At 43.8% G+C, this 27,738-nt stretch overlaps 3 protein-coding genes across 4 annotated transcripts in view; 1 reads left to right on the top strand and 2 right to left on the bottom strand.

Moving 5' to 3' along the window:
* Positions 1 to 348: 348 nt before the first annotated feature.
* Positions 349 to 7,426, top strand: gmnc (geminin coiled-coil domain containing). Its single transcript, XM_026298237.1, has 5 exons — positions 349 to 429; positions 1,476 to 1,634; positions 4,810 to 4,895; positions 5,112 to 5,228; positions 5,822 to 7,426. Exons 2-5 carry the CDS (start codon positions 1,511 to 1,513, stop codon positions 6,842 to 6,844), a joined length of 1,350 nt encoding a protein of 449 aa, XP_026154022.1. The 5' UTR covers positions 349 to 429; positions 1,476 to 1,510; the 3' UTR covers positions 6,845 to 7,426.
* Positions 7,427 to 19,218: 11,792 nt separating this feature from the next.
* Positions 19,219 to 22,337, bottom strand: LOC113135065 (uncharacterized). The gene is made up of 2 exons (XM_026314690.1): positions 22,315 to 22,337; positions 19,219 to 21,732 (listed from the first exon to the last, which is right to left on the bottom strand). The coding sequence occupies exons 1-2, from the start codon at positions 22,335 to 22,337 to the stop codon at positions 20,817 to 20,819; spliced, it is 939 nt and encodes a 312-aa protein (XP_026170475.1). The 3' UTR covers positions 19,219 to 20,816.
* The window catches only part of LOC113142349 (interleukin-1 receptor accessory protein-like), a 28,501-nt gene continuing 22,866 nt past the window's right edge, over positions 22,104 to 27,738 (bottom strand). For both annotated transcript variants that reach the window (XM_026327357.2, XM_026327365.1), the window contains 5 exons: positions 26,468 to 26,594; positions 25,896 to 26,044; positions 25,494 to 25,637; positions 24,516 to 24,659; positions 22,104 to 23,680 (listed from right to left, as the gene is read on the bottom strand). In XM_026327357.2, the coding sequence (XP_026183142.1) occupies positions 23,256 to 23,680; positions 24,516 to 24,659; positions 25,494 to 25,637; positions 25,896 to 26,044; positions 26,468 to 26,594 (989 nt within the window). In that variant the 3' untranslated portion in view covers positions 22,104 to 23,255. The remainder of the gene's footprint in view (positions 23,681 to 24,515; positions 24,660 to 25,493; positions 25,638 to 25,895; positions 26,045 to 26,467; positions 26,595 to 27,738) is intronic.

The following is a 27,738-nucleotide window of genomic DNA, read 5'->3' as shown; positions in this document are numbered from 1 at the left end:
CTTCGCTTCTTTTTAACGCAGGTTCGCTCTGGAGAACGGGTGTAGACCGTTAGTGGAGGTGGTCGGAGTCTGCGGCGCGCTTTTACGCACAGCCTGGCGCAAAGCGTGCAGAGTCCACACGGAGGTCTGCGGAAGATTTCAGCGCTCTCATCATCAGTGAGTTCACATGTGCTAATGTCTGAAATATAAAATAAGGCTAATACGCGCGCAGCTCGGTGACCACAGTGAGACGGTGCCGCCAGTCTGTCCATTGTTTGGAGGGTTTTTGGTTGTGAGCTGTCAGATGAGACGCAACAGGTGCAGGAAGGAGGAGGAATAAAGATCCTCAGTGTTGGATTTAAACAGCAAATCTTCATTTTACCGGCGTGTCAGAACTTTCATGCTCGACCCGCAGCGCTCTGCAGGACCTTAACCTGCAACCTGCAGCAGGTGAATGAATAGTAAACTATGATGGCCACCTTAAACACACAACCTCACAAAGACATGTATTTATTTATGCTGCGTTGTTTCACTACATTATTCTACCCTTCTCTGACGCTGCAGCCTTTCAGATTTACTATCTGACCTGTAATTTCACACTGATCCTCTTTTACATTTTGTGATCTGAAAAAGTCCACACTCATTGTGTCTGTGCACATGTTGGCTTTTTAATGACATTTCTGTCCTATATCTATGGACTGATACACGATTTGGCCAAAAGTATGTAGACAGGCTGTGTGGGCCAGTCTTGATTGTTTTAATTCGATGGCTCCGGCTCACAGTGAAGTTTTAGATCAAATGTTTGCAGAGTTTGGTGTGGAAGAACCTGCAGCTCCTGTGGGGTGAACTGGAACTAAAGCACAAAAATCTCCTTCACTGAATCTTAGAAATTCATGGATTGAATCCATGAATCATTTGTCTTGAATTAATTTTAACTTCATTGATCTTAAAAGGTTTGGTTTTACTTCCTCACCACTCTCCAGCTCTCAGGAAAACAATAATGATGCTTGTTAAAGTTCTGGTTGTTTCTTCTGGTGGCCCTGAAAATAACATCTGCTGTCAAACCGATGACATTTAGAATAAACGGTTCTGTTCTGGTGCTGCAGCTTTAATGTTAAATGTCTGAACATCTTTGAACAGATCAACAGGAAGTTAAATGAATTTGTCTATGACTGATTCGCTGTGGATTCAACTTAATGTTAACTCACATGTTTAAGGCAGCAGGGAAATGGAAATGATTTACAGCAAACCCCTGGAGCTGATGCAACATCTGGTGGAAAGACTGAAACCAGACAAGCTGTTACAGCAGGGGTGGTGCCGTGTCTACATACTTTTGGCCATGTCGCTTTGTGTGGGTGTGTTTTTTTTACCTGAAGCTCTGAGGTGAATTAGAGCGAGGACATTTTTTTATTTGTGTGAGTGTTGATCATCACCATATCAACACAGTGAGCTGGCAGCTCTTCATTCACACTCTCTCTCTCTCTCTCTCTCTGTAGGGAATCCCTCTCCTCCTCCTCTTCATCATCACCTCATGCTCCAGCACTTGGCCCTTGGCCCTGACACTGTTGACGTTTCCATGGCAACCCTGGCCTCAGTTTGGGCCCGTGACCCCTGCGACCTCAGAGAGACGCAGCACGAGCCGCGGGCTGTGTGGGGTGAGTCTAAATAACCAACAAATATTTACTGCTGAATTAGATGCTTCACTTCTTAATGAAAACAGTAACACAGCAGAAAACTGTTACAAATAAAACTTCTGCATTCACAAACAAGTACTGAAGTATTACCACCAGAGTGTACTTAAAGTATCAAAAGTATTTGTTCCACTCATTTTCACTGACACTAACATGAAAGAAAGATATTGTTTCTGCACAGACACAGTTTTCCCTATTTTCGAATTTAATTACTGTTGTCCAAAGACTATTAAAAACACAACAGGGAGCCACACCACTGACCTGGCTCACATGGTTCTTCCTCACCGACCAGCCTCTTTCTTCCTCCAAAGACTAAAAAGTGACGTTCTCAGCCGCTGGAGCTGGTTTTTAAAAAAAACAGGGCTCCCATTGTTGGTGAGGAAGAACACAAATGCACAGGCTCATATTTTATAAGATGAACACATGTTGTGTTAGTAAAAATGAGTAAATACAGTATTAGGGACAAACCTTTTCCTTTAAAATGTAGCGGAGAAGAACTTAAAGTAGAATAAAATGCAAATATAAATACATTTAGTTTTCCCCATTGCATTTAAAGGAGCAGTTCACCATTTTCCACAACATTAAGGACTGTAGTTAAACATCCTGGACAGGACTATCATCCAACCACAGCCTCACGTTGCTGACTGAGGTCTTTCTTTGTGAAAAAAATATTTCTGCTGTCCTGTAAATGCAACCCTCAGCAGAGAGAGATTCTGTGTGACAGTAGCTCATCTATCACCAACAACAGTTTCTCTGGGAACTCCGGGTAACCAAACACCCCCAACACGTTCCACATGAGCGACCTGTCCTGTCACTGCTGCAAACACCTGCAACAGTTTCATCTTTAAATTCTCTCCACGGCTCACAGAGTCCACTTCATCACATCATGGTGAAATGAACCCTGAGCTGGTTTCTCTGTGCGGTGAAACCTCAGAGCAGCTGCAGTTTCCCCAGCAGACACTGGGTGCTGCTACAGGCAACCAGTGTTTTACTCCAGTGTATACTTTACTTAGATGGCTCTACATCAGCTGAGTCCACTTTACTACCATTGCAGCAAATACTAGGAGCCTAGTTTGGTGTGTTTTTGTGCAAGACAGACAACATAGTAATAAAATTACAACCATAACGCATAAAACACAACAAATGTCATCAGCTACATAACCTGATGTCAGCTACATATGCAAAATAACCCAAATGGAAATGGGGCAGTAATTTTTTATTAATTTTATAATAGACTGTTCTTCACTGTTTAATCTGGTTAAACATTGCTGGTTTTAAAAGTCAGGTGCTTGGTACCAATAATATACTAATATTATTTTAGAATATGAAAATCAGTGAGCATACAGTGGGTATGGAAAGTATTCAGACCCCTTCAAATTTTTCACTCTTTGTGTCATTGCAGCCATTTGCCAAAATCAAAAAAGTTCATTTTATTTCTCATTAATGTACACTCAGCACCCCATCTTGACAGAAAAAAACAGAAATGTAGAAATTTTTGCAAATTTATTACAAAAGAAAAACTGAAATATCACATGGTCATAAGTATTCAGACCCTGTGCTCAGTATTGAGTAGAAGCACCCTTTTGAGCTAGTACAGCCATGAGTCTTCTTGGGAATGATGCAACAAGTTTTTCACACCTGGATTTGGGGATCCTCTGCCATTCTTCCTTGCAGATCCTCTCCAGTTCTGTCAGGTTGGATGGTGAACGTTGGTGGACAGCCATTTTCAGGTCTCTCCAGAGATGCTCAATAGGGTTTAGGTCAGGGCTCTGGCTGGGCCAGTCAAGAACAGTCACAGAGTTGTTCCAAAGCCACTCCTTTGTTATTTTAGCTGTGTGCTTAGGGTCATTGTCCTGTTGGAGGTGAACCTTCGGCCCAGTCTGAGGTCCTGAGCACTCTGGAAGAGGTTTTCTTCCAGGATATCTCTGTACTTGGCCACATTCATCTTTCCTTCAATTGCAACCAGTCGTCCTCTCCCTGCAGCTGAAAAACACCCCCACAACATGATGCTCCCACCACCATGTTTCACTGTAGGGATTGTATTGGGCAGGTGATGAGCAGTGCCTGGTTTTCTCCACACATACCGCTTACAATTAACGCCAAAAAGTTCAATCTTGGTCTCGTCAGACCAGAGAATCTTATTTCTCATAGTCTGGGAGTCCTTCATGTGTTTTTTGGCAAACTCTATGCGGGCTTTCATGTGTCTTGCACTGAGGAGAGGCTTCCGTCGGGCCACTCTGCCATAAAGCCCCGACTGGTGGAGGGCTGCAGTGATAGTTGACTTTGTGGAACTTTCTCCCATCTCCCTACTGCATCTCTGGAGCTCAGCCACAGTGATCTTTGGGTTCTTCTTTACCTCTCTCACCAAGGCTCTTCTCCCACGATTGCTCAGTTTGGCTGGACGGCCAGGTCTAGGAAGAGTTCTGGTTGTCCCAAACTTTTTCCATTTGAGGATTATGTAGGCCACTGTGCTCTTAGGAACCTTGAGTGCTGCAGAAATTCTTTTGTAACCTTGGCCAGATCTGTGCCTTGCCACAATTCTGTCTCTGAGCTCCTTGGGCAGTTCCTTCGACCTCATGATTCTCATTTGCTCTGACATGCACTGTGAGCTGTAAGGTCTTATATAGACAGGTGTGTGCCTTTCCTAATCAAGTCCAATCAGTTTAATTAAACACAGCTGGACTCCAATGAAGGAGCAGAACCATCTCAAGGAGGATCAGAAGAAATGGACAGCATGTGAGTTAAATATGAGTGTCACTGCAAAGGGTCTGAATGCTTATGACCATGTGATATTTCAGTTTTTCTTTTTTAATAAATTTGCAAAAATGTCTACATTTCTGTTTTTTTCTGTCAAGATGGGGTGCTGAGTGTACATTAATGAGAAATAAAATGAACTTTTTTGATTTTGGCAAATGGCTGCAATGACACAAAGAGTGAAAAATTTGAAGGGGTCTGAATACTTTCCGTACCCACTGTATGTGACTGACTTATATGTTGTATCCTAAACAAATAACACAAAGCTTATTAAGTGTGTTGCATTAGTGCTGACCCAGAATGACAGTGTGATTGCTGCAGACCTGCGATGGCATCGAGACGATGCTCAGTGAAAAGCCTACATCTTTGTTTGTGTTTGTGTCAGAGTCTCAGCGAGTCGTCGGCAGCTCTGCTCCTGCTGGGCCGATGTGGACAGAGCAGCTGTCCCCCCACTTCCACAGAAACAAGCAGGTACAGACGCAACAACACAGCAACACTATGTTCATTTACTGCAACAGTAACTACAGTCAGCACCCAGAGCTGGTCCAAAAACAGGCTGACACTGAATTAGTTTAAAATAGTGCATCCTGCTTTTAACACGGATATGAGCAGATGTAAAAATGTTTCTAGACATGTCCAACCTTAAATGATCACCCCCTTCATGCTGTGGAGTCCTGCTGTTTCCAGCTGCAGGACACCCTGCTGCAGAGAGAGGAGGAGCTGGCCCGGCTGCAGGACGAAAACAACAAACTCAGACAGTTCCTCAACTCGTCTTTTGTGAGGAACCTGGAGGAAAAGGCTAAGGTCTGTTTACCACAGCCACCCTTATCTCTGCCACACTTCCACCACAGACATAACCAGAGCAGCAGAGAGTCCAAAAACACTGGATCATACTGCAACTGGATTTTAGGCTCTCACTGCTGCCTGAATGCTTTTGTAGCTGAGCCACAGGTAAACAACTGGTTAGAAAGCAGCTGCTGTTCCTCAGGACTTCACTGTTGGGAGGATGTTTTCATGATGTTTCATGTGGAGACTCCTGTCTGACTCCTGTTAGCTTGTTTATTGTTTACTGTAACTTAGAGGAAGATCAGACTACATTTCAACACAGGGTCCACTCACTCCTAGTCCTGTATTAGGAGCTCAAATGGCACAGAATCATTTACAGATTCAGATCAGTGGAGCATCCAGTGTCCAGAATGTGTCTGATCTGCTTCAGATATTTTTATGCTTTAAACCTGTAGGACAACAAAACAATGAGATGTCTTCATTTTCTGAGGAACATGATGGAATCTCACAGAAATCTCTGCAGCTGGCGAACAGTCAACTATCAACAGGAAACAGTTACAGTTTGATTAAAGCAGGAAGCGTAAACATCTGTCCTTGTTCCTCTCTTGCAGAAACTAACCACTGATGGGAGGATGATGCTGAAGAGAAACCTCATGTATGTGGATGACAAACGTTTCCAGAGGTGTGGTCATCAGCCAGTGGCCTCCCCGCAGGTCAGCAAGAGAGTTTGCAGGAACCTCACGGCTGAATTCAGCTCCGAGTGCCCCGAAACGTCCACCGCCTCAGAACCAAACTTGGACCTCTGGGTGCTACGAACGCTGGGCCTGAAGGACAGAGACACCATCGATACGTCCAATGAATCTTCACCTTCATCTGGATACAGCCTCCAAAGTTTTGTTTACAACACTGCAGCCTCCTCTTCCTCGTGCTCTGAATACACTCTCAGCTCCTCGTTCAGCCCCTCAGTCAACACCTCTGCACCTTCTGCCCACAGCTACTGCCAAAGCATGTCTCTGCAAAATCAGTGTAGGTACAACGCTGCCGAATGCCAAGAAGCTAACCATGATAGTTCTACTGAGTCGTCTCAGAACTGCACAACTCCAGGTCAGCACTCCGACTTCACTGCCTCCAACCTGACCCGACAGTGTGAAGGCCCTGATACTGTGATCGGGAGCTACCCCACGTTAACTGCCTACCAACCTCCTCCAGTGACAGAAGACCTGTCTTTCACCCACTCAGCAAACCGAACAGAGATTTGCTCCATCACTGCCTCAAGTCAAGCCCAGCCTGTGCAAGGAAACCCAGAAAAACTTTCCTCGTACTGGTCTCCACTGCACAGCGGCAACATGCCATCACAGGACATGATCCAGGTCAGTCCAGCAGGAGAGAGAGTCCATTTCTGCCCCATTTCATCTTCAAGTCCGGTCACAGTCCGACCCTGGACTCCTGTCCGAGGATCTCAGCCTCCTGCCACGCCTCTGACCCCTCGTAGCCGCACAGATTTGGCATTCAGTATGTCCCTCAGCCCGTCCAGCAGCGTCAAGACACACAGCTTCCCCCAGGGACAAGCCTTCGTCAGGAAGGACACTGAGGGAAGGTGGAACTTCACCTGGGTGCCCAAACAAGGACCATAGGCAGCCTGACGCATTTGAAAGGAAACTGGAGCAAAGGGCTGAAAACAAATGCAGCCACATAATATTTTAACTTTGATCAAACCCAAACTGTGGGCGCATAGAGCGTTTAGCATTTTAGCTTAGTATGTCGCTAATTTAAAAAACACTCTGTAACAGTCAACGTTAGCAGCACTGCCTGAAACGTTGCTTCAGTGGTTCTACTCATCCAAGTGTTCAAACTGCCACGTGCCATAGACAAAGGGAAACAGGACTGAAGACACACTGCCTCAGAACAATAACTGCGACTACAAACTGCCACAGATCATGTGCTGAAGGTCTGATTCCAGAAAAATACAGGGGATCAGTGTTAAGGCTGCCACTGGCTGGTTGGATTTTGAATGTTTGAGACATGTCACTGCCATTTCTGCCAACTCTGTGAACACACCACCAGCTAAAAACCACAAATGGGTTTTAAACACAATCTAACTGCTCTGTTTCAACCTGCTGAAACAGTCCAGTCCAAACACAGGACTCCTGCTGTGTCATTTTATTTCTACCCGATGTGTATGAACCATTTACTGACTTTATCCCATGTGAAAAACAACAGGACACAGGATAAATGCACCTTCTGATGTGAAAAATTAAACATGGTCACATTTTTCACATAGAGTCGTAGTTTATGTAAATCTGTTATCAGGAAACACTGCACATTAACAATATTAACATGGATGTAAAAACATTTTTGATTTTTTAAATAAAAATTTCCTTTAAACACAAAACTTCATGTTGTTAAAGTTGCACATGAAATAAAGAAATCGACATACAAGTTTCATATATGTTTATATGTTTCCTCTCATTTTATAACATGCATCTGCATTAGGAAGTGAAGCTGTAATGTGTTATGTGAAGTTCGCAGAATGTGTTTCACATGATGTGCCCCATTTAATGTACAAAATGTCTCCTCTGCCAACAGCAGCAATTTGATTCATTTCCTAACTTCATTCATTTTCTCTGCAGAAGACATGGCCTGTTCTGGGTTTCAGTCCTCAGTCACATGTTCACCAGAACCAAACCCAGTTTGCGTTTGTCCCGATCATGATTACATCCATGTCTCACAGATAACTGATCACTGCTGCTGCTCACGGTGGCAACACATTCAAATATGTGTCCAGCACACATATGTGTCCATACACTGTCCAGCAGCTGCTTAGCATGTTTTATATCGACAGTGAGTGTTTGTAACAGGCTGTGTTTTTATATGTACAGGTTGTAATGACAGTGTAACTGCAAACTACAAACTAACAGAAATTATGATTCATGTTTCAGTCGTCTCATTTTTACAGTCTGTTCATTTAGCAGAAATCTGAGGTCAATGGAACTATTGCTGAGGTGGATCAGGCCTCGCCGGTGAGTCAATGAATGTGTGTGAATCCAGAACCTGGTTCAGCTTATTGGTCTGTGCTGTAGACCTCCATTGTTGTCCAAAAACTTAAAAACACAGCAGGGAGCCACACTGCTGACCTGGCTCACATGGTTCTTCCTCACCAACAATGGGAGGCCTGTCTTCTTCCAAAAACCAGCTCCAGACGCTGCTGTGAGCAGAGAAGCTGCAGTGGAACCAGAGCATTTTTAGGCCTCATGCTCTCTATAATTTCACTTTCCACATCATGTCGTATAAGCACAAATCACGGATATTTATGGTATAAAATTACTTCTCCAAACTCAAGATTAACACACTCCTCGGAATACCCTTCCTGAAATCACTGATCTGGGTTTTACTCAGAGTTAGTAAAACAGTAACCCCATCAGTGGCACCTGTATTTATAAGGGTTTTTTAACAACTAATGTGGTATATTTTTACACTTCATTCCCCTTTTCTACTTATTTTGCACCTGTATTATTGTCAGTGTGAATAATATGTTTTCTTGGTTAGTGCCTGTTTGATTTGTATTTACCCAAAAAATTAGGTCATCGCATGTTTCATGTTACAGCACCAGCCATTTATTGTATTTAACGGTTTTTAGAAACCCTGACTCAGTAAGAACAGTATCACCTGCATACAGTTAGGTCCATAAATATTTGGACAGAGACAACTTTTTCCTAATTTTGGTCCAGTACATTACCACAATGAATTTTAAATTAACAACAGATGCAGTTGAAGTGCAGACTTTCAGCTTTAATTCAGTGGGTTGAACAAAAATATTGCATAAAAATGTGAAGAACTAAAGCATTTTTTTAACACAATCCCTTCATTTCATGGGCTCAAAAGGAACTGGACAAATTAAATAACTGAAAATAAAATGTTCATTTCTAATACTTGGTTGAAAACACTTTGCTGGCAATGACAGCCTGAAGTCTTGAACTCATGGACATCACCAGATGATGGGTTTTCTCCTTTTTAATGCTCTGCCAGGCCTTTACTGCAGCGGCCTTCAGTTGCTGTTTGTTTGTGGGTCTTTCTGTCCGAAGTTTAGCCTTCAACAAGTGAAATGCATGCTCAACTGGGTTAAGATCAGGTGACTGACTTGGCCATTCAAGAATATTCCACTTCTTTGCTTTAATAAACTCCCAGGTTTGGCTGTATGTTTTGGGTCATTGTCCATCTGTAATCAATTTGACTGCATTTAGCTGGATCTGAGCAGACAGTCTGTCTCTGAACACCTCAGAATTCATTCGGCTGCTTCTGTCCTGTGTCACATCATCAATAAACACTAGTTTCCCAGTGCCACTGGCAGCCATGCACGCCCAAGCCATCACACTGCCTCTGCAGTGTTTTACAGATGATGTGGTATGCTTTGGATCATGAGCTGTTCCACACCTTCTCCATACTTTTTTCTTACCATCATTCTGGTAGAGGTTGATCTTGGTTTCATCTGTCCAAAGAATATTTTTCCAGAACTGTTCTGGCTTTTTTAGATGTTTTTTTTTAGCAAAGTCCAATCTAGCCTTTCTATTTTTGAGGCTTATGAGTGGCTTGCACCTTGCAGTGCATATTTACTTTCATGCAGTCTTCTCTTTATGGTAGACTTGGATATTGATACGCCTACCTCCTGGAGAGTGTTGTTCACTTGGTTGGCTGTTGTGAAGGGGTTTCTCTTCACCATGGAAATGATTGTGCAATCATCCACCACTGTTGTCTTCTGTGGACGTCCAGGTCTTTTTGTGTTGCTGAGTTCACCAGTGCTTTCTTTCTTTCTCAGGATGTACCAAACTGTAGATTTTGCCACTCCTAATATTGTAGCTATTTCTCTGATGGCTTTTTTCTGTTTTCTCAGCTTAAGGATGGCTTGTTTCACCTGCATGGAGGGTTCCTTAGACCGCATGTTGTCTGTTCACAGCAAAATCTTCCACATGCAAGCACCACACCTCAAATCAACTGCAGGCCTTTTATCAGCTTCACTGATAAAGACATAACAAAGGAATTGCCCACAGCTGCCCATGCAATAGCCTTTGAGTCAATTGTCCAATTACTTTTGGTTCCTTTATAAAGAGGGTGGCACATGTTAAGGAGCTGAAACTCCTAAACCTTTCATCCAGTTTGAATGTGGATACCCTTAAATGAAACCTGAGTCCACACATTATGTCCATTTCCATTATATAACTAAAATTGGAATATGTTTCAGTAAACAGGTAAAACAACAAAACTTGTGTCAGTGTCCAAATATTTATGGACCTAACTGTATATGTAAATACCAACAGTCGTCAGATTTTCTTCTCTAATCTCTGAAGTGAAGTAATTTCTATAAATCATAAACGGTGGTGAGGAAAGTGTTTCCGCTCTGCTTTATGGTGAGCACATGAAAATTTTCGTCTCTGTGTGACATCTGTGGAAAAGTAACCACAGACATCGTCCTCTAAGAATCACAATCACAATCAACTTCACTGGCCCAGCATGTTGGACATACAAGGAATCTGACTCTCAATGTGCTTTGTGGTCAACAATAAACTTAAACAAGAAAAAGAGTTAGGGGGCAATTTTGTTGAAATCAGATCTGCAGCTTCAGAGGTGCAGCTTCTGTATTTTCTGTCAGGTGTCAGACTGAGGGCTGACTCTGTTAAGCTTGTTAAAGTTTTCCTCTTTGTCTTTAGCTTCGTTACCAGTTTAACCAGTCTGACCATTCTCCTCCTCGACCTGATCTCCCCCTCTTCTCAGGAACAAAAGGAGGCCAGCCGCTCCCTGGAGACGGCCCCCACCTCCTTCTCCGCCTTAATCCGCCCTCCCACTGGTCACGATGGTGAGGTTTCTTCTCCCTGGGGGTTCCCAACATAGGGTCCTGGCCCTGCCCTAGGTCCCCTGAGAGCAAGATGGGACCAAGGGAAAGTTGGAAGCGGGCCGTGTCCGTGGCAGGCCGATCGAGTGGTCTATCTCTAATGACAAGGTAAGACCGGCTGCAGATGTCCGACAGATTGGAGGCTCTTTCAGGGCAGGGAGGCCCCAGAGTCTGGCAGGAATGTGAACGCAGGGCCGCTCCGGATCACAAGCTGTGTTGTTATCAGCAGGCTGAGTGTCGGCCAGAGAAAGGAGTCATTAAAGAGGCCGGCCGACTGAAACTCAATCTGCACAGGCTGACTGGGGGAACGGCCTCGCCGCCACCTTCTCGCGAAGCCGCCAGCTTGGCTCACCTCAACAGACATTGCCTAATGACACAGGTGAGAGGATTTCTCTCCCAGAAACAGTTTCCTGGAGGAAGCTGAGCTCAGGTTTCAGAATCTGCTGGATTTCTTCCACACTGTGTGTTTAAAACTCTTTTTTGTCTCCATAAAAAACAGCCATGGTGCAACCATATACCAGTCCTGCACCACAAAGCTGATCTTCAATTTGCTTCATTTCACCAGGACAATTGACATGGTTTCCTGGAGGAAGCTGAGCTCAGGTTTCAGAGTCAAAGCAGAGATGGGTGTACACACTAACATCAGGACATTACGGAAAACATTTTAAAACAGGCCTGGTTTTCATCTCTGATTATAGAGTCTTTGATGAAACACCTAAATACCTTTAAATCCCAGACCTGGACCATCCCCATCAATGTATTTTACTATCAAGCATGAGGACCTTGTTTTCACTATTTCCTGTTAATGACTTTATCACACGCACATTTAAACAAGATGGTTTTTCATGCACCCATGATGGGACTGAACATGTGATACAGCAGTTCTCTAGAGTCTTGATCCTATTCACACTCATACCGATATTTAAAACATCTCAGGCTCTGTCCACATCACAGCTGAAATTTTCCAATTGGACGTGTGAACAGACCAAACCAGTTCCAAACCCAGACCAGTTGTTTTAACATCTCCCCCCTCTGCACATATCGCCTGTCGTCATCATTCAGTGGGGGAAACATCAACATGGAGGAGGGGGGGCAGTGGAGAGATCAGGATGCTTCACATTGGTTGGACATTTATGGAGAAGCTTCTGATGGAGCCAAACTGGAAGGAATATATGGGAACCCAGCAGCTTTGGAGGAAACTGCACAAATACATGGTGGCAGTTTAGGAGCTCAGGGTGTTCACAACGGAGCCTGATACATGTCGCTTTCAAAAAATAAATAAATAAATAAAATTTTTACACAATCGGGTCTCCAGCTGTCCAACAAAAACAAAAATTGAAAATATTCAAAATACAAATACTTCCAAAATGTACTTGAGTACTTGAGTAGTTCAAACCAGGATCAGTGGGAGCCAACATATATTAACACAAGTGGTCTGCAGTGTGGAGGGTGGGGGGTCCAACATGGTGGCTCCTGCAGGGTGGTGGGCATAGCCATCAGCTGTCAGTCAGGTGTAGGTGTAACATTAACAGCACAGACTGAGACCACAGACACTCCCAGAGAGCACATTAACCCGACATTAAGTCTTAATGAGCCACCCGACACATGGGTGCAAGTTTACGATGTCATTCTGAAAGTCCTGATTCAAAACAATATGAAAACACTCCCATCAGTGGCACCTTTATATTTAAAGTTTTCTAATAACTAATGTTGTTTATATTTGTACATTTTATCCACCTTTTCTACTTGTACCTGTGCTCTTGTCAGTGTGAATAATTTTTTTTCTTGGTTAATGCCTGTTTGATATGTAGTTACCGGTAATTAACAGCATGGAGGGAAACAGCCATCACTCTGTGAAGGATCATCTTTGCTCTGCTCTGTGGCTGATTAATTAATCCATATATGTTTTCTCATAGTTTTGATGTCCACAGGATTAATCTGCAGTGAATAAACGACTGACTCACTGATCAGTCCTGATTAGTTTCTGATAGTGATTAGCTGATTGACGAAAGAACACGGACACACACACACAGAGTTACAGATTGGGTGTGTGTCTGCTGTGTTTCACACTAATTGGTTCTGGCTAATACGTCATGTATAAGTGTATGGATGCTGCTGACCTCTGACCTCTGGATGAGTGATCAGTGAGGGAGAAAACCAGCAGAGAGGTGAGTCTGCAGAGAAATGAGGAGAGCTAAGCAGTTGAAGGCCTGAGTGAAACTATATCGGTCAGTGAACAGAACATGGAGCACAGTGGTGGAGTGCTAATATCAGTATATTTTACATGCCTGAGTGTTGGTGGTTCCCTCGGCGCTTGTGTCCACAATGTCTCAGTTACAGTCATTAAATGACATTGGGGAACGAGCTTCCATTTACAAGTGATACAATTAGAGGTTGTAAATATGGCACTGCAGCCATGCAGGGGGGAGCCCACAGGACTCCATTTGCTCCATTTACTGGCAGTGTCAATCACGACCCAGAAACAGACCAATGCACAGTGTGATGTCGCTAAAGTGTGTTACTGCCAAATTCTGGTCTTAAGTCAGCAACCAGTGAGTGAAGGCCCCACTCTTCATAACACAGCTTGTCTAACACACTTATCTCAGCCCTCATCCAAGTCCAGGACGAACCCAACAGACAGAAAGCTCTGACCCAAACATGGCCCTAAGCAGGGACTGGATTGTGGCCTGTCTGGATGTGAAGCTCGGAGGAAGCAGCAGAGATGAGTCTGTCTCTGTCTGCTCTCAGTTTAATGGTTAATGAGTCTAAATGGTGATTTGTGTGAGAATGAGTAACGACATACCAGCACTAACTGCTGCTGTCCCCTGCTCAACAGTTAACCCAATGAATGCACACACGCACACACGCACGCACACACGCGCGCGCGCGCGCACACACACACACACACACACACACACACACAATGACATTCGTCCTCCTCAGCCCACCTGTCTGGAGTCCACATGAAGCTGCAGGTGGGGCAGGTTCAAAAGCTGAAGCTGGGCCCCCACCACCAGTCAATCCATCAGGAATAACGTTAATGAGAATTCAGTGATCTGCAGTTTGAGGGTCCACCGCACAGAACATCTGTACAGAGACCTGAAGATGGAGGTTCATCCAGTTTGACAGAACCTGAGAGGACCTGCAGCCGGTCAAATCAGGACAAACTGCTCAGGTTCAGCTGTGTCTACCTGCAGGGTTTTGATGCAAAGCTGCAGGTGAATCAGGGGAGTCAACGTTTTAATGCCTCTTTGCATCGTGTTCTGTCATATTAGCCACGACTGTTAAAATGAAAAAATATACAAACATGGACCTCACCCAGCAGGGTGAGACACTGAACAGAGGCGTGTGGACGATGCACAGATCACATTTTTAAGCAGGTGGTTTCTGTGCATCCACCTTCAGGCTGCACCTGAATACTCATGTAGTCTGGAGTTAAAACTTTAGTGGTGCATTTATTACCACAGCCTGAAAACAGTAAATACAGCTAATACTGGTACAGTGGGTGAAATGTGGCGACCAGGAGCGTCTTTGTTTCCCCAGATCCTGTTGGATGACAAAAGAAAGGAACAAAGGCAGGAAACAAAAAGAGCTCAAATCAGAGAACACGAGTGGCGGGCGATCAAATAATGGCGGTCGCGTGGTGTAAGCGTGTGTGGAATGGAAGTCGACCGAGGGAGACGACCTTTGGCACAGCAGGAAACACACACACACACACAATAACACAATCCCTGTTTGCTGGCACGAGGCCACAGACTCACTGAGTCACGTACAAACATATCGTGAAGCGGCCAGAGCCTCACACAACAATGGACACACACACACCAATTTAATAACCAGTTAAACCAGTCCTCAAAGAAACTGATTACACACAAACATCTGGTAAATCTGATATCGACTTGAACAAGCTGCTCAGACGTTTTAACTAAAACACGACTGAGATAATAAGGGGCATGGCCAACCTTGTTTTTCATGAATGAACCTGCTCACACACACATTGTCCACAGTGATTGGTCAACGTTAAAATGTTCATCGATGGGAGGGACTAGAGCCTGACTGAAAATTCAGTAAAGTCAAAGCCATTTCCAAGGCACCCTTTTCTCCAGCTGTAATTGTCTGAATTGTAAATTTATTTTGGTAAGGGGGCACTGAAACACACCGTAATGTTTCGTGGCATGGAGGTAGTTCGGCAGCTCCCTCAGTGGCAAAGCACCGGGGGTGGATGAGAACCACCCCAAGTACCTCAAGTCTCTGGATGTTGTTGGGCTGTCATGGCTGACACGCCTGTGCAACATCGCGTGGCATTCGGGGACAGTACCCCTGGATTGGCAGATCAGGGTGGTGGTTCCTCTTTTTAAGAAGGGGGACCGGAGGGTGTGTTCCAACTACAGAGGGATCACACTCCTCAGCCTCCCGGGAAGGTCTATGCCAGGGTGCTGAAGAGGAGGATCCGGCCGATGGTCGAACCTCGGATCCAGGAGGAACAATGCGGTTTCCGTCCTGGGCGTGGAACACTGGACCAGCTCTACACACTCTCAAGGGTGCTCGAGGGTTCATGGGAGTTTGGGGGAGTCCAGTTCTGGGACCACAAGATTTCATCTCTGCTTTTTGCAGATGATGTTGTCCTGTTGGCTCCATCAAGCCAGGATCTCCAGCGTGCGCTGGGGAGGTTTGCAACCGAGTGTGAAGCAGCTGGGATGAGAATCAGCACCTCCAAGTCCGAGGCCATGGTACTCAACCGGAAAAAGGTGGCTTGCCATCTCCAGGCCAGGGGAGAGATCCTGCCTCAGGTGGAGGAGTTTAAGTATTTCGGGGTCTTGTTCACGAGTGAGGGAAGGACGGAACGCAAGATTGACAGACGGATCGGGGCATCGGCAGCAGTAATGCAGTCGGTGTACCGGTCCGTTGTGGTGAAGAAGGAGCTGAGCCGTAAGGCGAAGCTCTCAATTTACCGGTCAATCTACGTTCCTACTCTCACCTATGGTCATGAGCTCTGGGTCAACAAGATCGCGGATACAAGTGGCTGAAATGAGCTTCCTCCACAGGGTGGCCGGGCGCTCCCTTATAGATAGGGTGAGGAGCTCGGTCACCTGGGAGGAGCTCGGAGTAGAGCCGCTGCTCCTCCGCATCGAGAGGAGTCAGTTGAGGTGGCTCGGGCATCTGTTTCGGATGCCTCCTGGGCGCCTCCCTGGGGAGGTGTTCCGGGCATGTCCCTCAGGGAGAAGGCCCCGGGGAAGACCCAGGACATGCTGGAGGGACTATGTCTCCCGGCTGGCCTGGGAACGCGTCAGTGTCCCCTCGGAAGAGCTGGAGGAAGTGTCCAGGAAGAAGGAAGTCTGGGTAACCCTGATTCAGCTACTGCCCCCGTGACCCGGCCCCGGATAAGCGGAAGAGGATGGATGGATGGATGGATGGATGGATGGATGGATGGATGGATAGTGTGTCTGGTAATGCAGCTGGATGAGATTCAATTCAAATAAAGCATTGGCTTGTCAGGAGACAGAAATCAGATTCTTTATTATCCTTTTTAGGAAGCTGAGCAGGAACTGAAGAAAAGCTCAGATCAAACAGCTGCACTGCCATTAAAGTTCAGCTTTTCTCTTTACATGTGGATATTAAGTGTTGAAACCTCTGGTTAAAGGTGCTGTTGTAGTTTTTTACTTTCTTTCTGAATAACGTGTTTCACATCATCACGCTATGACCTCTGACACACATTTGTCACACGTTACATCACACACTGACATGTTACATTGCACACACTGACATGTTACATTACATACACTGACATATTACACACACTGATGTTACATCACACACACTGACATGTTACATCACACACACTGACATGTTACATCACATAGACATATTACATCACGCACACTGACATGTTACATCACGCACACTGACATGTTACACACACTGACATGTTACATCGCACACACTGACATGTTACATTACACACTGACATGTTACATCGCACACACTGACATGTTACATTACACACTGATATGTTACATCACACACTGACATATTAGACACTAACATGTTACATTACACACTGACATGTTACATCACACACACTGACATGTTACATTGCACAAACACTAACGTTGCATCACACACACTGACATGTTACATTACACACTGATATGTTACATCACACACTGACATATTACACACTGACAAATTACATTACACACACTGACATGTTACATCACACACATTGACATATTACACACACCGACATGTTACATTACACAGACATATTACACACACGTTTCATCACACACTAACATGCTACATCACACACACTGATATGTTACATCACACACACTGACATATTACATTACATATCCTGACATATCACACGCACTGACATGTTACATTACACACTGACATATTACACACACTGACATGTTACATTACACACTGACATATTACACACACTGACATGTTACATTACACACTGACATGTTACATCACACACTGATATGTTACATCACACACTGACATATTACACACTAACATGTTACATTACACACTGACATGTTACATCACACACATTGACATATTACACACACCGACATGTTACATTACACAGACATATTACACACACGTTTCATCACACACTAACATGCTACATCACACACACTGATATGTTACATCACACACACTGACATATTACATTACATATCCTGACATATCACACGCACTGACATGTTACATTACACACTGACATATTACACACACTGACATGTTACATTACACACTGACATATTACACACACTGACATGTTACATTACACACTGACATATTACACACACTGACATGTTACATTACACACTGACATATTACACACACTGACATGTTACATTACACACTGACATGTTACATTACACACTGACGTATTACACACTAACATGTTACATCACACACACTGCCATGTATATTTTACCTCTGTTGATTTTACCGCACACCTTTCTGTTGTGTTCTCTCATTTGTTCCTGTCACTGATTAGTTCCCCTTCACCTCCATCATCAAACTAAGACCAAGGTCTTTTGTCCCTGAGGGACTAAAAACAGCCCTAAACTTCAACCAAACCTCCTTCTCACCAAACCCTAAAAACCTGCAACTGACCCTGGACCCGACGGTTCACTGGTCCAACAGTGACACCTGCTGATTTATGTTGATTCTTCTGCCACATTTTCAGCTGTGACCAGCAGGCAGGGTCCAGATTTCAAAATAAAACTCCTCTGGTTCCTCATAAGTATAACTGTTGTTACAATTTCCAAAATAAAACCACACATGAACACCTTTCTCATGACTGCAGCTCATAAAGGAGGCAGATTCACTTTAACTTTACACTGGGAATGAAATCTCTACTTACATTTGCGGGCACGTGTGAGCTGATGCTGCAGTGAATTATGGGATACACGTCAGGCTGGAAGGAAATAAAAGGATGTTACTGTGAATCAAAAAAACTGGGAGAGGATTTCATTTTGTTTGGCAGCAGCGTTTCATCCTGATCAGAAACCACAGAAAATGTGCAGCAACGGGAGGATTAAAGTAACAGACTGAGTTTGTATTGGTCCAAAAACCTCAGAACCTCTTAGAACCCTCAGTGCTGCACAGAACCTGCGCCTAATAAAGTTTGATTTTTTATTCTGTTTGTTAATCTGCACCTTCATGTAGAAGACAAATATGTTGCTCTGATCAATTCCGCCAAAACGCGACATCACCGATGAACTTTCAACCCTCAGGACGAGCCTTCGAGCAGCTCTTGGTTCCTCACAGTACACTGCTGCTCATCGTCTGTCGTCACCTGTGCGTCTTGGCGCGTTGACGCAATGCATCTCATGCTCTTCCGGTCACCTCCCGCTTTCACCTAAGCCCAATTTGCCTGAACTTTGACCTTTCACGTAGGAAACACTGCAGGTGAGTCCATTTTAAAAACGTTTTATTGACCCAAAACAACAAACAGCAAACAGAGTGACACAAAAATACACATTTGAGACATTTACGACTTCAATGTTTGTTTGTGTTGTACTAAACCAAACTGTGTGAATGTGCTGTTCGCAAACCAGCGCTGAAGAATCCAAACTGTACAATTTCATGGAAAAGTACAAAATCAGCAGCACTGAGATCATTTTCAGACATTTCCACAAAAGATGATTCACGGTTTCAGGAAACGCTTCACTAAGTAAAAGAATCAAATAAATGCTATGCTTTTTAAAAAAATAAAAGACCTTGGGCACTGATCAGCAGTCACATATACAGATCCTCAGATGGCAAAGTCCAAATCTTCTTTAGTCTGGACCTCACATGAGTTTTGTGGAAAAATGCACAAACATTACAGTTTCTGGGTTTTTATAGGTGAAACCATCAGAGTCAAGGCTGAGGATTCACTGTGAAGGCATCACATTGACTGGACAGAAAAAACAGTCAGAAAAGAAACAGCTGACCAGCAGGTAGATTTCATGTTCAGGCTTCAAAAATACTAATTTGTTCTTGTAACAGAATTCTGTTTATTCATTAAAGATTAAGAAAAAAACAGACAATTTAACAGATTTTTAAAAATATAAGCAAAATCAACATCTCCTGGTTTAGAGTATAATAGTGCAGGTGGGATAAAAGGTGAGACCTGTGTACGGTGGCCCTGAGAGCTCAGTGCACTGTGATGTTAGAAAACACACAACCAAACATCAATCAGTCAGAAAAACCTCTTCACCATCTGAAAACACACATGCATCTTTCTGGATTTTTTTTTTCAGCCCCTCATGTCTGAGATCCATATTTAAACTTTGACATGACTTCAGGTCAGTTGGTATTTTGTCCTGGGAATCTGTGAGACAGTTTTAAAGACATGATTTCAACAGGAGATGATTGACCTGAAAAAATAAGATAAATGTGTGTGAATTATTTAAAGACTCAAATGTCCAAAAAAAGGCCTTTTCCAGTTGATCTTCTGAACGTGAATGATATGTTTTCCACAGCCTGACCAGCCAGACTAACTCGTTTTCTGTTCTATACAAAGAATTAGTCTGGAATCTCGGGGGTTGAGATCGATTTCCAGTGGACAGCCAATGGGCTCAGAATAAACCAATCAGAGAAACGAAGGATGTGACGCGTGCTGTAGACTGTGGTTTCTGTTGTTAAAACATGAGAACACAGTGTTATCACCAGGTCTGTGCATATTTTTGAATGGAGTAAACAGCAAAGCCAGTTGTAGAAAGATTTTTGGACTTTGGACTGACACTGAGAAACATTAAGGACAAGTCAGTTGTTTATGTGCAAGGCTTATTTAAATCTGATTGGACGACTGCCCCTTTGCAGATAAACGGCTGTGATTGGCTCTTTGGAGGCCGGAGGAAAAGCTTCTCTATGGCAGGGGGTTCAGACCCACGTTCGTTCACTAAGAAAGGACTGGGTCTGGTTGGCCACGCTGTGTTTTCCATTTAAGGACGTCATAGTCTTTTTGATCTGTGTCCATGCTGTAAACAGATGAGTTGAACGCTAAGTTTCTATTCTTGTTTTGTATCTGCAGGAGAAATAATCTAAACAGCAGAGAAGAGATGCTGTTTGCTTACAACCCTGCAGACATGATTCCCTATCACGTGAGTAAACTCAGGTGGATTCTGGTCAGACCTTCCCTGTGGACATCATTCTTCCTCAGAAGTCCTGGAACCAATCACCAGCTGTTGGTTGTGTTTTCCTGAGTCGTCCTAGTCACAGGTGGAAAGGGCAGAGTCCAGTTCTGAGGCTGGGTCACGTACAGGAGCGGGGTCAGGAGTAGAGTGTGTGTTGTGAGGAGAGTCTGGAGTCAGAGTGTGGTCTGTTTGTGGGACAGGGTCTGACTGAACCTCAGTCCTGTCATGTGACATCTGCACTCTAAGCTCCACTCGCCTGTCCTCCACCTGTCCAACAGACCCAGTGCACCCTGAGTGGTTCCTGGTGTGCTGTGATCCCTCTTCTCTGCAAGAACCCCCGATCCTCATCCTGTGCCCCCATCTGGGTGCTGCCTGTTGGTATCTGTAGCCCTGATTGGCTGACATCCACCTGTTTCTGTGGCTCTTATTGGCCCTGTCTCTGTGGTTCTGGTTCTGGATGTGTTGCGCTCTCTGCAGCGCCAGTGCAGCCAGGTCTGAGTGCGATGACGTGCTATCAATCAGCCTCCTGCCCAAAGCGAGGGGCCGGAGGGGCAGCGCCAGCCTCAACCGGAGCCAGAAACGAGACCGTCGTGGTTCAGATCGACTCCCTCGCCATGTCACAGTGCTGACAGAGGCCTGCCGGAGCTGAACCACCTCCGCACTTGGGAGTTTACTGACTGAGCGGTAAACAACAGCAACGATGGAGGCCCAGTGGCCACAATGGAGGTACAGACCCAGGCGACACTCCAGAAGGCTGAAGCTTTTTTCTGTCAGGAAGTCGGGGCTGAGGATAAACAGGAGGCGGCGACTCTTCTGCATCGACTGCAGGATAGACTCTGATAGATCTGACAGAGGACAGACAGGAAGGGTCACAAACAACAACTGATAAAATACAAACAGGAAAACAGCAGAAAGATTGTTATTCCTAAGGTGACACAAACGAAATGGAGCAGAGACTTTGAGCCCATTGGAAAAATATAATTCTGGGCCCCTATATATATTGTATATACATTTTATGGAACCTTGTTAGTCCTTGGTATTGTCCTAAACATTTAAACGGCTGGGCCAATCGAGTCCTAAACTAACATGCTATTGTTACGGTGCTAAATTTGGAGCACTACCACAAACTGGTGCTTGGCTAAATATCTCCAGGTGGTCCCTTTATTATAAAAATCAGAAGAATCCACCAACATTTTGTCAAATTTTCAGACAGCACAATGCAATAGAAAGCTCAGCCAAGACCCAGTAAGTGGTCCATATGTGTACTGTGAGCCTGTCTATATGGACAAATGGAAGACATGACATGAAACACAGAAATGGATGATAACAGCATGAGTTTAGATGAACAAATCATTTATTTTAATCTTTTTTTAAATAAGATACTGTAAACTGCTAAAATATAAAATTCAGAGCATGACAAAGTGCAGGATGCATTCTCCCATTACAGTAAAAGTGTTAACAGCATAGTGAATTATGTTAAAATAAAAAATACAGTTGATTTATTGTTAGTATCAAAAGTGCAGATTAATTCCAACAATTTAAATGAATGAATGAATTTTTTTAGTGCAAATACATTTTCTCTGGCTGATGCCCCATGGTTTCCTCTGTAACATTTCAAACCTGTGGTCGTTTTTGAGGCTTTTCCTAAAACATCTCAAATCTTCCTCTATGCAGATGACACACAGCTTTATTTCTGTGTTGGCTTGTTTTTGTATAGTGGATGCCCTAAAATATATTAGGAAGAAAGTGAGTTGCAGAGGAGCAACAGCCATAGTTGAATGTGTATTAATATAGAGTTCTTGGCCACTAGATGGTGCTGTGACAAAATTTAATTGAAGTAAATGTGAAAACCCCCAACCTTAGATTCCTAAAGATTCAAGAAAACATGTCTTTTCCCCACAGTCCTGAATTACAAAAGTAAATGTATTTATAAGAATTTTATATATGTCTAAACGATATTTAATAAAATATACTGACCACTTTTAAATGTCCTAAGGTGTCCTAAAATGTCCTAGAAGTTCTGTTTATATTATTTCTCCTAACGTCTTGGAGTAATGGTGTCTCAGCCTATTGCCTGCTGCTTATACTGCTTATGAAAAACAACATAACGCTTTGTAATCTGTACAGACATAAAATACATAGTGATAACTAATGAATAGTGTGCAGAACAAAGATGATTTATGATACTGATAATGACAGGACTTGTACTGAAGCTGTGAAGCTATGAAAAGTGATTAGCATCACCAGTTTGGTGCAGACATTCATGGTTTGCTGGTGATTTTGATGACGCCCTGACTTTTCCTCCAGCTCCACCACGAGTCAGATCGGACAATGTCACACGTTCAATAGACTGGAGTTATGGGTCGGTAGCACCTCCTGGTCAGCTCAGCAGAAGAACCTCATGTCAGCCCTGAAAGTGCCCTCACGATCCTCCCGAGGCAGCTAGACTCTGACTGAAGTGTTGCAGACAGGCTGCATAGCTCCGTCCTGGTTACGCTGCAGAGTTGAGGACAGTCAATGGTTTTTGACGGTGCTGCTGATGAGGCCCGTCTGGGAGTTTGTACTGTTCTGACTCATCAGCCTCATCAGTGCCACCTCCTTACTGCTGCCCTCCACCTCCCTGCTGCTAAGCCTCCTCACAGGTAACTCTACCCTCAGTCTCTTCCAGAAACGGGACGACAGCTCCTTGGATTTGTCCCCCTGCCAACGGACTAGAGCCAGGGCCACCCTGGCCCTCCTAAGCTCCCTGACCCAGCCCTGCCTGTGGACTGGCTTGTACTGGACCAGGATTACCCGCAGGTGCCCACCCAGCGCCATGCCATCGATCCCGGCCTTTAGCTCCAGCAGAGCCTGGGAGCCCTGAGAGGCGTAGCCTGGACTCAGAACCACCAAGAGGCGCCGACTACGAGCCACGAAACTCAGAGTCTCATCAGTGATGGCTGCAGGAAGAGAGTAAGGTTAATGAGGGGATGATGAATGGATCAATGGATGAATGGATGATGGATGGATGAAGTGTGTTTTTTCCATGTGTGCTGTTTTTGGTTCACCTGTCCAAACAGTAGCAGCAGCTGCATTAGCAGTAGTAGAAGAAGTAGTAGGAGTGGTAACTGAAGTGAACTGACAGTAGTGGTACCATTAGAAGGAACATCAATACTCAACAACTTAAGTAAAAGCAGAAGTAGTAACATAACACTGACAGTAGTTTAGTAGAAGTAATAAACTACCAACTACTGTAGTACCAGGGGTGAAAGAAGCAGTAAGAGAAAGATCAGCAACAACAGTAGTAATAAGAGCAAAAATACTAATAGTCCTTGTAGTAGGAATAATAGCAGGAGGGGTAATGTTACCAGTGCCTAAACAACTGGCAGTAGTACTGGTACTGAAATAATTGTAGTAAAAGCAATGGTAAAGTAGCAGCTGTAGCAAAAGTACTACAGGTATGGAAGTAGAAATAGCAAGAATGCTAGCAGTAGTACTAGTAGGTCAGTAGTATCAGGGTTAACTGTAATACTGGGTAATTTTATCAGACTGCGTACTGTAAGATGCTACAGTATGTTATATTGATTGCACAATTGTATTGGTCTGCATTAGAGTATCACTATGTATTATACTGCAGTGTATGTGTACCATGCTGTTGTATCAGTATGTGTTGTACTGTATTAAAACTTTGCAGTACTTTATTTTTTTTTATTTCAGAATCACAGTGTCTGCAGTCGGTCTGTGGTATCCAGCAGCAGTAGTAGTGTGAGTACTGCAGTACTTGTGCATACTCACTCCCTCCTGGCAGACTGTCTCGGTCAAAAATACACACTGAGTATCCGAGCTCATTCTCCAGGACTCGGCGCAGGGTCGACAGAACAAACTGCTCCTCCTCACTGTTCCTCGCATACGAGATGTACACGTCATACTCCTTATCATCTACACACGCCCAGACACGCACAGACACACACACACACACACAGGTTGATTACAAGTTCCCTGACCTTTCTCTCAAGAAACCAACATGTTTGTGTCATGATGAAGATAAAAGTCATTTTACTTTTGACTCTGAGGAAAAACCAATGATCTTATCTCAAGAGAACAACACAACACTTAATAACACTTAAGAATTTTGCAAGATAATAATGTGTGCGTATTTTCTACAGGATATGACAAAAATGCGAGTAGATTATTTTTTTGTGCGACATCATTTCGTCTGACTCTTAACTCTGATGTTAGAGCGTCCCTGAAAGCCCCAATAGGAGAGCTGAGCTCCAACAAGAGTAAACTTTACTGGCATCCAGCTCCAGTGATATTTTGCCAGAGTAGCTTTTCCACACTGTCCTGTTTTTAGCGCTGACTGAATAAATCTGACAGCAAACAGAGGGCGTTACACTCTGTCCTCCACAGGTTTAATAATCTAAATGCTCCAACTGCAGCCAGACTGACGAGATCAGCATCAAACTGAAGAAAATTAATATCAGGACATAAAAACGGGTGGTGGGAGGTCAGAAATTTCACGTTTCTGGCAAAAACAACACAACACTTTTATTAGTTGTTTTTTTCCAAGCTGATGTGTTTCAGAATGTGAACCTGTTGACACCAGCTGACAGGAAAATGTGGTACACAAAAAACAACCATGTGATGTGAATCCTCAGCCAATTATCACCACCTAGATTTACAAAATCCCAGCATGAATCTGAGAATTGACAGACTGGAAGTTTTGGAGGAAGATGCCTGCAGGCGGCAGGTCGAGCATCACATGGTGCTTACCTGTGTGTCGCTCGTCGGTGCCAAACCAGGAGCGATAGAGCAGCAGCAGCTCCAGCCAGAAGACGTGATAAAGCACGAAGAGGAGCAGCATGAGGAGCAGAGTCACGCCGAGGCCACAGCCCAGCTCCACCGATGGCAGCGACACTGACACGACAGTACAATATTAGATAGCACTGCTTTCTGTATTTTCCACCTCTGTTTCTGCAGAGGTTTCACACTAAAGGTCATCATCCTTTTAGTGGCTACAGAATCATGGACTGCTGCGGTTGACTTTTAATGTGAAATATCAGCAGGAAGTGCTGAGTATAAGCTTCCACCTCAGGGATGAGACTGACTAGTATCTATGAGTATGTCCGCTGAGACGGGAATGTGCAGAAAGTCAGATGAGGAGAAGCTGCTCACCCTCCTCCTTCAGCTGAGCCCTGCGGGTCTCGAAGCCTCTGTCGTTCCTCACAGAGCAGTTGTACTCTCTGCTCAGGTCTTCAGCCTGGAAGTCCTGGATCAGCAGCACGCTCTCCTCTATCCGGTCTCCATAGTCGTACTTCACCTGTCTGCGTAAACACACACATACATATATTTAAGACTCTTATTTGTATTGAAACGTAGTGAAAAATCCTGAATTTTCTCCAGTAAGGAATCAGGTTTTGGTTCAATCTCAAGCAGCTTCCACCTTATTCTGTCAAGATTCTCACACTTATTTTCTTTCAAAAATACTTCAAACTATTTTTGTCTCACAAACACAGACTTCAGTCCTAATTCTTTGGGGTAAGTCCGACTTGTGTCCAACTTTCAAGTATTAAATTTACTCTTCATTTAATATTAAAGACAGATTTCACATTCAGTCATTTCCTTGTTTAAACTGCTGTGCTGCATGACGGTACTGCATCAGCCAGACTCCTGTGTATTTACTGAATCATTTAAAACTGTGTCACCTTTTCAGATAAACTCCTACACTGGAGGTGTTTTCTTTCTACCTGTTGACTTTGGAGAATCGATGATCAGTAAGTTTATCCAGTGTCTTCCCATCAACCGTCCACCAAATCTCCCACGAAGAGTTCAGGTAGGGGAACAGACCTCGGCACACCAGGCGCACCTTTGTGTCTGAGGCAGAATCATTGTTCCAGTCAAACAGTGTCACAGTGTTGTGTGTGTGAACCACATTAAATTCATTAAAGTCTCATAAAAAGATGATGAACTGCCACTATACGAGCTTTGACCCAGATACATTGTCCAACTGTGGATTCATAGGCTGCTGAAAGCAGTCCCCAACAGATGCCCCATACATCATGTTTACTTGACAAACTACAGAGAGCAGTGGACTTTGATTATCACCAAACAAATGCTTTGCTGTGTTAAAGTGCAGGAAGTGAGATGGGTGTAACTTTAATGTAATTAAAATCTAAAATAGGAAATGTGTTGAAACAGGTTGCACAACACAAGTTATGGCAAAAGCTTTTCATGCTGCGTTCACTTGAAGTTGGAATTGCTGCTGACACTACTTGGTTGTAACAAAGTTCAGACTCAGGTACAAACTTCAGCAGAAGTCTTCAAATTTGTTATTGTTGTTTTAGGACCATAAACGCTGATCTTCGCTCTATTTGAAAAAATCCCGATGATAAAACACACAACCTGGTGTTTTACTATGTCAGCTATTTGTTTTGCTCCGAGCGTACACTACCATTTTAAAAAGAGTTCTTTAAGAAGCTCTTCTTTTTCTCTTTGTGGTCATTTTTAGTCTGTTAGTGATTGCTTGCATCTCTGGTTGTTTTATGTATTTTTGTATTTTTTTTTCTTTTAAGTGTCTGTGTGGTTGTTTTAAGTGTCTGTGTGGTTGTTGTAAGTGTCTGTGTGGTTGTTTTAAGCATCTGTGTGGTTGTTTCGTGTATCTTTGTGGTTTTAAGCATCTGTGTGGTTGTTTCGTGTATCTTTGTGGTTGTTTTAAGCGTCTGTGTGGTTGTTTCGTGTATCTTTGTGGTTTTAAGCATCTGTGTGGTTGTTTCGTGTATCTTTGTGGTTGTTTTAAGCATCTGTGTGGTTGTTTCGTGTATCTTTGTGGTTTTAAGCATCTGTGTGGTTGTTTCGTGTATCTTTGTGGTTGTTTTAAGCGTCTGTGTGGTTGTTTCGTGTATCTTTGTGGTTTTAAGCATCTGTGTGGTTGTTTCGTGTATCTTTGTGGTTTTAAGCATCTGTGTGGTTGTTTCGTGTATCTTTGTGGTTGTTTTAAGCATCTGTGTGGTTGTTTCGT

Source organism: Mastacembelus armatus, chromosome 13 (genome assembly GCF_900324485.2).
Source record: "Mastacembelus armatus chromosome 13, fMasArm1.2, whole genome shotgun sequence".
Classification (NCBI taxonomy): Eukaryota; Metazoa; Chordata; class Actinopteri; order Synbranchiformes; family Mastacembelidae; genus Mastacembelus; species Mastacembelus armatus.
Note: the sequence above shows the minus strand (reverse complement) of the source record. Positions and strands in the feature narration are given on the sequence as shown.